General features: G+C 52.4%; 1 protein-coding gene across 2 annotated transcripts in view; it reads right to left on the bottom strand.

Moving 5' to 3' along the window:
• Window positions 1-12550, bottom strand: part of TCTN1 (tectonic family member 1) — a 297848-nt gene that overhangs the window by 78403 nt on the left and 206895 nt on the right. For both annotated transcript variants that reach the window (XM_086943021.1, XM_086943020.1), the window contains exon 9: window positions 715-840. In XM_086943021.1, the coding sequence (XP_086799147.1) occupies window positions 715-840 (126 nt within the window). The remainder of the gene's footprint in view (window positions 1-714; window positions 841-12550) is intronic.

Below are 12550 nucleotides of genomic sequence, written 5' to 3'. Positions count from 1 at the left end.
AAAAAATTCATAGAGGTGTGCATAGTAAGTGTATAGAGACAAGACAATGAATGCATTTCAAGTAAATTGTACATCCTGATATATTCAAAGGTGTGATTATGTTTCGGCTTCAATTAAATTAATGAGGATAACCATCCTGCAGTAAAGCACTTAATGGTTTATGAAACTGTCCATTTGGCGTCGGCGCGTGTGAAATGTCATGTAGGCCATGCATCATTAGCATCTGTATCCTCCTCAATCTGCCATTGTTCTGGCACTGAAGCACTTTTGGTAATCTTGATGTGACATTCCAAACATTTAGACGGTTCCATTGCAGACCAGAGTCTAATTCAGCTTGTGATGGTGTTAACAGTAGTGAAAGTGGGTAGGTGAATGTTTCAATTTCAATGAGCTAAGGCGCAAGACCAGAGGCATGGACAAATCGATTATGAAACTAAACTGCGCAAAGCGAGTGGAGTTTGCGACCACTGTTGGGTGCAATAGGACCCGATTAGTGTAGTATCCGAGTTGTGTTGATGTGTAATGTAAGTTCTGGCGTAGTGCGTTCTGTTGTAGGTTACTGTGTGGTGTGTCCTAACGCAGAGTGCTCTTGTGAGCATGGAAATACCCAACTACATGCCCCATCAATATCACACTATCCTGTGACATCATGCATACTAGTAGCTGATTGTCATTTCTTTCAAATAAAGAGCTACTGCCCTCTAATGAAGTTACCTGGGTGAAACGGATTAGAAAGTCTTGCTGCACTGGAACCATGCTTCTGTTTATGGCTCCGAGGACAAACGAAACAGCGGCATTCTTTATTAATCCTTCCACTGTGTACGTGATGAAGTACTTCACCTGCAACAACATAACCAATGTAAAGGACCATTCAGCAGTGACAAATCATCTTCAGAATGACAGGGGAAAATATGCGCGTCCGAGCATTCCATGTGATACCATGGATTGCATCCCAAAATATACTAGAATTACTTTCAGCAGACTCTACAGTGAGCACGTCTGCTGGACTGACTCGGGGATATTTCATTGACAATTGGCACACAGACAGACAAACAACGTCTTAACATTACGTATTTAATTTACTGAAGTGAACTTGAAAACGCTTCAATGTTAATTGAAAACGATTCAATCATGTTCTACAGTCAAAGATTGCACGGGACTGTTCCTTGAGACTACTAGGAATGTGGGTGGTTGAGTGAAGCTGTGTTTGGTTTAAGGCAGCAAGTCAAACTAGGAACCTGCCTCACAGTATTGACCACATGCAAATAGCGAGGCCTAGAATGGTCCGCCCTCTCAATGAGCCCCTTCAATATGTGTGGCAGATTGACAACATTGTGGGAGTTCCAACATTTGTCACATGTGGAAAGGGACCAGGCCAGTAGACAAGCCACCAGGGAGATGCCCACATCTGGATCCAACATGAGGGGCGTGGCTTTGACTCCGTCGAGCATGGTCGCCTGAGCCCCGAGCTCCGGGCTGATCTCGGTATTTATCCTGACCGAGAACCTCCCCGGCGGCGCCACTGACCCAGCGTGGTTCCTGACCGACGTGGAGCACCTCGGCATCGGCCGAAAAAGAGAGGGGACCCGCGGCTGTCTGCAGGCGGCCACTGAAACGGAGCCCGGACTGCGGCGGTTGGCCATTTTGCAGAGGGCCCGCTGCGGCCCACTGATCCCCGACCTCGATTGCTGAGGGGTCGACTGGGGACCCGGCCTATGTGGAGGGCCAGGGATCGGAGCAGACCGGGACACGGCCCATTGGCGGGGATAGACGCGGGCGCCTGGCGCTGGGGCCCGCATACTGGTGGTCCCGTCTGACCAGCGGTAACGACCGGAGGTCCCGACGAGAGGGGGCTGTGGCGTCATCGCCTCCGGGCGGCGGAGTGGAGTGGTCCCGGTAGGGGGCCCATCATACGGCGGACCCGGCGGGGCAGCTACTCGGGAGCGCCGGTCTGCCTTGTTTGGTGCACCGGAACCACGGACCCCGACTGGGGAGCAGAGACACCTCGGAGCTGTGAGAGGGGAGTGGCGCCTGGCCTGCTGGGGCCTCAATAGCCATGCTGGAAGACTAGAGGCCATTGGATTTGCGGTTTGCCCAGGATCGGACGGAGATGGGCCCTGCCCTTGGCCCAGTGCAGACACGGTTGGTGACGTCTTGGGGTCTACGCCACAGGTCCCTGGACTTGGGAGGACTTCTGGCCCCCCGGCGCGGCCCTCCTGTGCACGGGTGAGGACCTGAGGGCGCGTTGGCGCTCCCCCTAGATCTGCCATCTGGGTATCCTGGTTCTCACAGAGGGGCCGGGGGGGCCTAGCGTCACTGGTGGGCCTCATTGACGGACGTAGGGCCTAGCGAGTGGGAGCCCCCATTGGAGCACCGGGTACCTGAGGCCGGACGGCGCAACCCGGAGCGATCTTGTGGACGCAGTTCCGACTCTTTGCTCAGACCGACCTGAGGGGCGGCGGCCCCCATTGCCAACCGGAGCACACCTCGTGACAGACTCTTGGCGATTGGCATAAGTGCGAGAACCGGTGGTGCGACATGGGAAAACCACGGAAGGGAGCGGGCACGGCACCACCGGACCAGTCTGAAGATTCTCTTGAGGCCCATGACCAGCGGCTGACGGATGGCCAGGCTACAGGGCTACAACAGCAACAGATGGACCAGATCCTCAAGGCCATAGGGGACACAAGAGAGGCGGTACGACAGGACATCGCTCAGGTCTCCACAGGCCTTGGCCTCCTGAAGGCGGACCACGACAAGCTCGCTGATCGAGTCAAGGCAGCGGAGCTGGTGCTAGAGACGCTGGAACCGGCCCAGAGAACATCGGACGCCACATTGGAGGATCTAACGCGCAGGGTGCAGCAACTGGAGAAGAGAGCGGCTGACGCAGAAGGGCGCAACAGGCGCAATAACATTCGCGTGGTGGGTCTACCCGAAAATGTCGAAGGGGGCGACATGGTCTCATATCTGGAGAACTGGCTGCGAGATGTGGTGGTCCCTGAGGGCCTGACGCACTTCTATACACTGGAAAGAGCTCATAGGGTTCCGGCTCGACCTCCGGCCCCGGGCCGCCCCCCCCGACCAGTGATAGCCCGGCTGCTACATTTCAGGGACTGGGACATTATCCTGCGGCGCGCCAGGTCGGATGGCCCGTACAAGGTGGACAACGCATCCGTATCTCTATTTCCCGATTATTCCCAGGAGGTCCAACGCTGCCGCTTCTCCTTCGTCGCTGTTAAGAGGGCTCTCCGTGACGAGGGGGTGCAGTACTCTTTGCTGTTCCCTGCGCGCTTGAAGGTGCTGGTAGATGGAGTGGCGACGTTCTGCGACACACCGGACGACGCTTGGCAGTGGTTGGAACGGTACAGAGCGGGCAAGGATGGCACAGGTACCTGGGCGGAGGCTGCGGAGGACCAACCGAAACCGCGTAGGAGCAAGCGCAACCGGAGGCGAGAGCAGAACAGGCGGTCCCCATCGGCGTCGCAGACTGAACTGGAGAGGCAGGCCGCCCTTCAGGCGGTGTCGATCATCTCTGGAGTGGTGACGGAGGCCCCGGCGGTGGACTCGGGCTCCCGGTTGGGCTCTGATGAAGCGGAGCGTGGAGGTTCGGATGGGGGCTCGGAGAAGGACCCTGAGGAGTTGCCTCAGGTCACTCCGCAGACTGCCGATGGACTGATGGACGAATGATCTCCAGGAGGCTGAGTGAAGGACAGTAAGGAGGTGGGCTCAGCCTGTGGGGGGAGACATTACCGGGGTTGATGGGGTCTTGCTGCCTGGGGCGCTAGGAAGGCCGCTGTCACCTGTCCTACTGGGGTGTTGCTGGAGCGCGAGGAGACCCTGGTACATTCAATGGGTCGGTGGTGTTGCTGGGGGGGAGGGGGGAGGTCTATTCTTAGTCGGGATCGGCTTCTCCCGGTGTGGTGGGTCTCTGGCTATCCGGCCGGCTGGTGTGGAGTCACCTCCTCGATCTCACATAACTTGTGAGTCTCTGGTAGTTCCCAGAGTTTCCCTCGTTAGCGGGGGTAAGGTTTGGATGGGTAACAATTGTTTGGCGCCTGTTCTGGGGGTGGGTGGGTTGGGGGTTGGTTGGGGCTGTTGCAGGTTGCAGGGGATTGTCAGTGTGCCGACAGGGCTGTCAGGGACTGGACTCCGCTATAGACCTATTGATGGCGGCTAGATTGGAACTGAAATGTGTTACCTGGAATGTGCGGGGGCTCAACTCCATGAGGAAGAGATACAAGGTGCATGCATACCTAGTGCGCAGGGGGGTTCAGGTAGCTTTTCTGCAGGAAACGCACTTAACACTGGCAGAGGGGCAAGCGCTGCAGCGGCGATGGAGGGGGCAACTCTTCTATACTACCTATTCTGCTCATGCTAGGGGGGTGTTGATTTGGGTGCGAGCAGGTGTCCCCTTTCAGCCCATGACGACGAGGGTGGATTCAGATGGGAGGTTTGTGGCAGTACTAGGGCGACTGGATGGCCGGGATGTTACGCTCTGCAGTGTTTATGTTCCAAACTTTGACCAGGCCGCGTTCTTCTCTACGCTGTCGAGGAGGTTGGCGTCTATGCTGGTGGGCACGGTGTACATGGGGGGGGGACTTTAACTCAGTGGTGGATGTGGAGATAGATCGTTCCCACCCTCCGCTGGCTCAATCGGTGGTGCGCAGGGTGGCCAAGGCTCGGAGGAACTGGCAAGAGCAGTGGGGGCTTTTAGACGCCTGGCGGACGCATCACCCCGTCGATAGGGATTATTCGTTCTACTCCACGCCACATGATCTACACGTGCGCCTTGACACTTTTCTTTGTACGGCTGGGGCCCAGGAACTCACACGCAGCAGTGAATACCTGGCGAGGACCATCTCGGACCACAACCCTTGCTTACTTACGGTCCTCTGGTCCAGACAGCGGCAACCAATCCCCACGTGGCGGCTGAACCCGCTGGCACTGGAAGATCCGATATTTCACGCAGAGGTGCAAGAGTGCATTGAGCGTTACTTTCAAGAGAACACGGGTACCGCGACCACTAGAGCGATCGAGTGGGACGCCTTTAAGGTGGTGGTGCGGGGCGCATGCCTCTCGTCCTCGGCGGGGGTACGTAGGTCACTGTTGGCTGATGTAGCGCGGGAGGAGACCTCACTGCGGCAGGTGGAGAAGGATAGCCACGTGGAGGGGGGCAATAAGGAGGAAGTGTTGGCTGCTAGGGAGCGAGTTGCCGTCCAAGTGGAGAGGCTCCGCTGCCATGATTACCGGGAGTACATGGTCCGAGCACACGCAGAGAGGGACCGGGTCGGTTCGCTGTTGGCGTGGCTGGCCAACCCTCAATCTAGGGGTACGCCAATACTATCGCTGACCACACCGGCCGGGGACTTGGTTTATTCGCAACAGGAAATCAATGACCAGTTCCTAGCTTATTACTCGGAACTCTATCGGAGCAGATTGTCGGCGTTACCGGCTGGATTGGATGCCTTCCTCGATGTAGCGCAGTTACCACGGCTAAACTCGGAGCAGGGAACCGCGCTGGGTGCAGCTATCACCCTGGAGGAGATCAGAACGGCGGTTAAGCACATGGCCAGAAAGAAAACGCCAGGGGGTGACGGACTCCCGGTGGAGTTTTACGCCGCATATATTGACCTCCTAGCGCCTCAACTACATCAGGTGTATGGGGAGGCGTGGGATCGGGGCAGGTTACCAGTGTCGACGAGGGAGGCGATTATAGTGCCGTTATTGAAGAAAGGCGGGCTTCCTACGGCTAGAACGGCATATCGCCCGCTCTCGATGCTCACTGTGGACTATAAGGTGTTGAGCAGGATCCTGGCCACACGATTATCTGTCCATATGTGCTCTCTGGTACACCCGGACCAGTCGGGCTTCATCCCCACGCGGAACACCTCGACGTGTATACGGCGCCTGATACGGGTCATGGAAGTTGAGGGGGAGGGCCCCCAGGGCGCGGCCGTGCTCTCGGTAGACATCGAAAAGGCATTCGATAGTGTGGAGTGGCCATATCTGTTCTGCGTGCTTCGTCGGTTCGGGTTAGGGGACGGTTTCGTCCGCTGGACGCGGCTGCTGTATGAGTCTGCCACTGCTAGGGTCCGCACGGGCCGCTCAATATCTGCGGCATGCCCGGTGGAACGAGGCACCCGACAGGGTTGCTCTTTGTCCCCGCTCCTCTTCGCTTTGGCGATTGAACCTTTGGCAGCACAGGCTCGACAGGGACGGCATTATGAGGGGGTGTCCCTGCGCGGGTGTCGCATTATATTTCCTTGTATGCCGACGATCTTCTGATGTACTTGGCTGATGTGGAGGCTTCGGTGCGGGGTGCGCGGGCCTTGCTCCGTGAGTTCGGCGAATTGTCGGGGCTGCAGGTTAACTGGCTTAAGACCTGTCTATTCCCCTTGACTCCCCGTTGCATCCAGCCTGCGGAGCTCGGGGGTTTGCGCTGGGAATCGGAGTGCCTGCCATACCTCGGAGTCTACATTTATCATACCCACTCGCACCTATATGAAGGGAATGTGGGCAGAGCCCTGAGGGGTATTAGAGGCAGCATGGGATTTTGGCGCACTCTCTCATTGTCTGTGGCCGGTCGGATAGCGCTGCTGAAGATGGTGGCCCTACCACGCCTGCTTTATTTTTTCCGCACGCTGCCGGTGTGGATCCCGCTCTCTTTTTTTCGGATGCTTCGGTCGATGGTGATAGGGTTTATCTGGGGCTCTGGCAGGAGACGTGTAGCTTTGAACACCTTGCTTAGGTCCCGGGAGGAGGGCGGCCTGGCGGTACCGGATTTTGAGTGGTATTACCTGGCGGCGCAGCTACAGTGGCTCACGATGGCTGTGGCGCGGGAGTTTAGAGGCCCGGACGGCCCGCAGGGTTGGATTATACAACGACACGTCCTGTCCTTCATCGTGCTCCAGCAGGGGCTTCGGTTGGATCAGTTGACTTTGGAGGAGCGCACCCTTCGCCAGTGCTGGCTTCGTAGCCAAAAACGGGCGGGATGTCACACTCCTTATGCGCCGGAGATCCCCCTGGGCATGTGTACTGCCCTCCCGCATGGTGGGGACTGGTCGGCGCTGGCCACCTGGGAGGATCTCGGGGTCCACATGATAGGGGACTTGTATGGGGACGGTGCCCTGCTGTCGTTCCACGACCTACAGGAGGCCTTCGATCTGCCGAGGGGTGACTTTTTGCTCCATGCGGCTCTAGTGACTGGGATTCAGAAACGCTGGAGGATGGGGCTGGTAGAACCTCCCACGTCGTTGGGCTGCCAGTACGTTGTGATGGCAGATGGCGCTCATAAGGCTATCACCTGCCTATACCGGAGATTGGCGCTGGATGGGCCGCCCCCCCTGGATAGGTTGCGGGAGCGCTGGGAGGGTGACATCGGTCGGCCGATACCGGAGACGACCTGGCCCCAGCTTGTACGTAGGGCCTGGAAGGGCATGCGCAATGTTAGGTTCCAACTGGTCCAATACTTCACTCTACATAGGGCGTATTGGACGCCGGCCAAGATCCAACGGGTCTTTGGAGGCGCGCACTCGGTATGTCCTCGCTGCAATACGGAGGGTGCTGATTTTGGGCATATGTTCTGGGCATGCGCGGGGCTTGGCACATACTGGGCTGATGTTATGTTTTGCTTGAATGAGGTTACGGAACGACAGATCGAAACGGACATGGGGGCCTGCCTCTTACTCTGGTTTCCACATACTCCAGCCACGAAAATTACCAGTAAGTTCTTCGACCTGGGGTTAATCCTGGCCAAAAGGGAGCTCACACTGCACTGGAAATCTAGGAGGGGAACCCAGCTTCCTGAGGTGGCGGGAGTGTTTCCAGCAATGGGCGACTAGTGAAGGGACACTTAGATTACAATTAGCCAGACGCGCCGCTAATGATAAAGCGCTAGATGCGGCCAGGGCATAGAGCGCGCTAGTGGTGGACCTACAGGCACTGTCAGAAGCTGATGGGGATGCTGAGGTTGACGTGCCGGCGAGCCAGGAGGGGGCGACAGAGGGGGAGAGAGCGGGGACATTGGTTGAGGATGTGGCATGCTAGACCGCGTAACCTGCAGCAGGCGAGATTGACGGCATGGGCCGAACGAGATGGAGGATGGAAGGGGTAACGTGCGCGGATTGGGGCAGCGCCTGGACTCCCGCTTGGCTGGGGGGCCGAACTTGGAGAAGCTCAGGAGGAGTCGCCCGCTTTCTTATGGAGGTCTATAGTATGTCACGAGAGAGACAGTAGAGGGCACACTGACAAGGGGGGGTGGGGGTAGTGGGGGTGGTGGGAGAGATGGATAGGGCTTTCTTGGTTGGGGATGTTGAGACGCTGCATTATTGAGCATCAGCGCGATGGAGGAACGTATGAAGCGTGACTGTGAGGTGCTACACAGACTCAATAATGATCTGTTTGGTTAAAAAGAAATTCATTTGGGCAGTAGGGCCAGTTCTTTGTTGGGGTCAGGGGTGGGGGAGAAACGGAAAAGCAGATACCAGATCGTTCTGTCGAGCAGATGTCACTGTTTCCTTGTACGATTTCCTGGTCCGGTGTTTACTAGCTATTGCCGCCCGACCTCCGGGATGCGGGTTACACGGCTGTGTAAAACTTGTTTTACAACTGGTGTAGGTCATTGCTAATTGATGAGACACTCGAAATAACTGTCTGTATGTTTACTATATATCTGCAATAAAAATACAGTTTACAAAAAAAAAAAAAAATCTGGATCCAACATACCCAGCAGTGTTTTAACAACCACATGACAGACCCTGTCTTCTCACACTCTCTTAGCCCGACACCATTGGAACTCCCCCTTTATAAGGGGAGGCCCAATGGTGTGCCACTTGGCCCATGACTTAAGCGCAACCAATAAAACATATTCTACGGGTTTTGGCAACTTTGAAGAATCTATCTCTTCACCGTTTCTTCTTTGGGCTTGCCTTAATCGTTTCTCAGCTTGATAACTGAAGAAACATCAAATCAGGGTTTGCCATACATGGAACGCCCCAGCTCTTTCGAATCCAATATCTTGCAGCCTGGCAAATACTAGGATTGAAAAGTCAACTGAATCACACCTTCGCTTGAGGCCCTCGACCGGTTCGAGCAGAAAGAGAGGAATGATTATAACGCAAGACACTGAGCGTTGTTAACAATCAACTGCATGATGCCAGTGATCACTTTGAACCCACTCAGCGTCTGCCCAAGTACCACACAGATGATACTGGGAAGAGCACTTCCTGTTCAGGGCTTTGGAGCCTAAAACACCACTCGAACCACTGGAAGGAAACATACAAATATGTTGGAAATGAAAGCTCACCTCTTTCACGCTACTTATTAGGAGGTGCATCTACCCATAATGACACCCTCTTCTGCTGGTCTCCCATAAACCGATCACTACCCATTTTTTACTTGTATTTCAGCATTTATTGCTTGTCAGCTCACCAGATGCTTAAGAAGAGTTCTTGAACTGCTGAGCCAGTATCATACATAGGCGCCTCAACAAGTTTCTCCAACATCAATGTTTCCCTCTTTCTTGGCAGACCCAAAGACACCGTACTGAAGAATGGACACGTGCTACGAATTCTACAGGGTACATTTTGTTGCAATATGACACCACACAAATGGCAGACGTGTGTTAAACAAATGATGATAACACACCATAAAATGAACAATTACAACTCACAATGTTTGCTTGTACAGCCAGTCTACCATTTCCCTCCACAAAGTACTCAGGTGAATGAAGTGCTTTCCCTAGAATCACAGAGTACAGTCAAACAAGAATGAGAAGTACAACACAGGTCAAGTATTATATAGCCAACAGTTTAGACACCAGTGGCGGTTTTCTTATTAGGGCGGCAGGGCTCCGCCCCGCTTAAATTTCTGCTTCTTATTCTTTCCTTTTTATTTCGAAGAATTCTGAATCCATTACACCTGCGACCCTCGCTCTGCGCAATGATCAGGCAAAACCAGGCACATGTGGTGTTAGAGCGCATGTGCCGGGCGTCGCAGGATTTTAAGAGCTGGCCTTATTTCAGCCCCGTCCCGGTGGCTTCCAACAATCGAAGTCGCTGCCCTCTGATGACGTAATGCAGCCTCGCTGATTGCAAGCAGCCTGGGCGCTTTAAGCAGAAGCCCTGGGTTTCAAAGTCTGCTTGTCAATCAGCGAGGGTGCACTACGTACGTCACTGCACCCTACCCATTTTCTATCACGACGTCAGCATCGGGTGGGAGCAAGACTCCATGGCCCCACCCCCTGGGAAGAGCTGGGAAAGGCCTGTGGTGCTTACGACACGAGGCTGTCTGAGGCGACCTGATCTGCTGCACTCGTGCTCTTCTTAAAAGCAAGCAGCAAAGTTGCTCGGACCAGAGAGGCTGGCAGTTAGTATCCCAGGCAAGTGCGGGTGGGGGCTTAGAGAGGGTTTTCATGGGCTGTATGATTTAGGTTACAAGAAAAGCGGGCCTTGAAATGTGTCCTTACCAGGCCCATATTTATAATATCCAAAGGGGACCAACCAATTATATCACGCCAGGTTTTGTTGCTCGGCAGGCAGTGTGTGAATCATCAGTTCTTTGACTGGACGTTATTTCTTGAAGTCTGTTAATTGGGAAAACGTCACATTGTGCTCATTTGGGTAATAAAAGGTCAGGGCTACTCATCATGGGGAATATGGAAATGTAACGTAAAAGTAAAACTGACAGTATTCAGTAAATAATTGTGCATCTTTCATTAAAAGGCCTAAGCATCTGATGGTTTATTAAACTTTTGCAGTGAGTACCTTGCTCCTAGATGAGCAAAGACAGAAGCCCGTCATAAATCAGCAGCTTGTGATGATGGGGCAGGTTTTAAGGAACTTGATTAGTATTGTGGATGGTTTGTGAGGATTATTTCCTTATCCGGGGGTCTAGATTGAGGGGTGTAGTTAGAAGATAGAAACATTTCATTGTTTAGTGGTGGTGACCTTCATTTCCTGCGATTTCACTTTAGATGATGTTTTTTTCTGTAAAGATAAGACACATCTAGCACGTAAAAAAGGGACTTAATAAACCTTTCTGAATTCAACACACTTGGTTACTGCATCACTGTGAAAAATGTATTTAGTGTCATTCAACTACAGCAAATGTATGAGTATACATTTAATTTGGGGGAAGAATTGCCTTTTTCTTAAGTGAATCCCACCAATTCATTAACATGTAGTGGTTTCGCTGCAGTCTTCAACAGTTCATTAATTTACAAGCTGTTGAAGACTGCAGCAAAACCACTACAGATGATGACATCAAGCTGTCTTTTCAGTTTTCCACTGTTCTCTTCATAGATCACTGAGCTGAATGTCTGAGCTCTAGATTTTAGTAATACAAATAAATCTGCAAGTCCTTTTTCTATGAATAGACCTTTGGTTGCTATCATTTTAAATGATTCACTGTTCACTGGTTTCTTCTCTTTGCTAAACCTCATCTTGACTTGGGGTTCACTGTTTCTCCCAACTTAACTACAATGTACATTTCAAAGAATCAAAACTAAAGGTTTTATCTTCCTAATGTGAGGTAAACGCAAGCCTAATGCCAGCAGGGCTGTACAGAAGGGCCTTGCTACTCACTTTTAGGTATGCTTTGTAGCTTGAGATCACATACTAGTTTGCACACTTTATGGTAAATATTGACAGACCTCATTCACTTACTTATTAATAGTACTTAATTTAAGCCAGTGGTTGTAGGTGGGGCCCGCCATTCAGTAGCACCAGTCGCTAGGTTCTGAGCAAAACGTTGTGCCTGCCACTTATTCTTTTACAAATTAATCACTGCTAGTTAGCCAAAAGTTTAGCACAAGACATTCATAGAGTAGGCGTGTTGATACGAAAAATACTCATTCTGAGGTGCTGTGTGTTTGACCATTTTGTGTTCACACCCTAAACATAGTCTCTTTGCCAGAAACTATTTTTTAAGGTGCTTAATAAGATCTTTTTTAATTGAAGCAAACCCTTGGATGATATTCTAATAGTATATCTGCTAAGCTTTGATGACACAAGAATTACTCTATGTCACAGTGAACAATGGAGGTTGGTAGATGATGTTGCTTCTGTTTGTGCAAGGCTGATGCTGTAGACCATATGAACCCCAATGAGGAGGAAGTTGGATCATATTAATTATATGAACTCTATCCATGAGATACATTTCTTCCTTTAACGTTTGATTTCACTCTTTGCTGATCTTTTCCACCAATATCTGGCTTGGTGTGTGCTGCCTTGGGATGGCATGAAAAGTGACAGATGTCTGCAATGACTTGTTAAGTCTTATTCTGTGGTACTGGGTAGTGACTTGCTACAACCAAAAAAGCGCTGCAATACCCCATCAGGGGTAACAAGCACTATATAAATGCAAACCTTTTTCCCTCTTCTATTCCTTTGCTATCCTTCTCATTCCAAATAACTGACTAACCTATCCACCACTCAAATTACTTTCATATTGCACTATACTAATTCAACACTAATCCTTTATGGATTCCGGAGTAGCATGCTACTCGCCGAAAAAGGGCTTCAACGCTTCATCATGGGTAGTAAGCGCTATA

Source organism: Lissotriton vulgaris, chromosome 11 (assembly GCF_964263255.1).
Source record: "Lissotriton vulgaris chromosome 11, aLisVul1.2, whole genome shotgun sequence".
NCBI classification, from domain to species: Eukaryota; Metazoa; Chordata; class Amphibia; order Caudata; family Salamandridae; genus Lissotriton; species Lissotriton vulgaris.
Note: the sequence above shows the minus strand (reverse complement) of the source record. Positions and strands in the feature narration are given on the sequence as shown.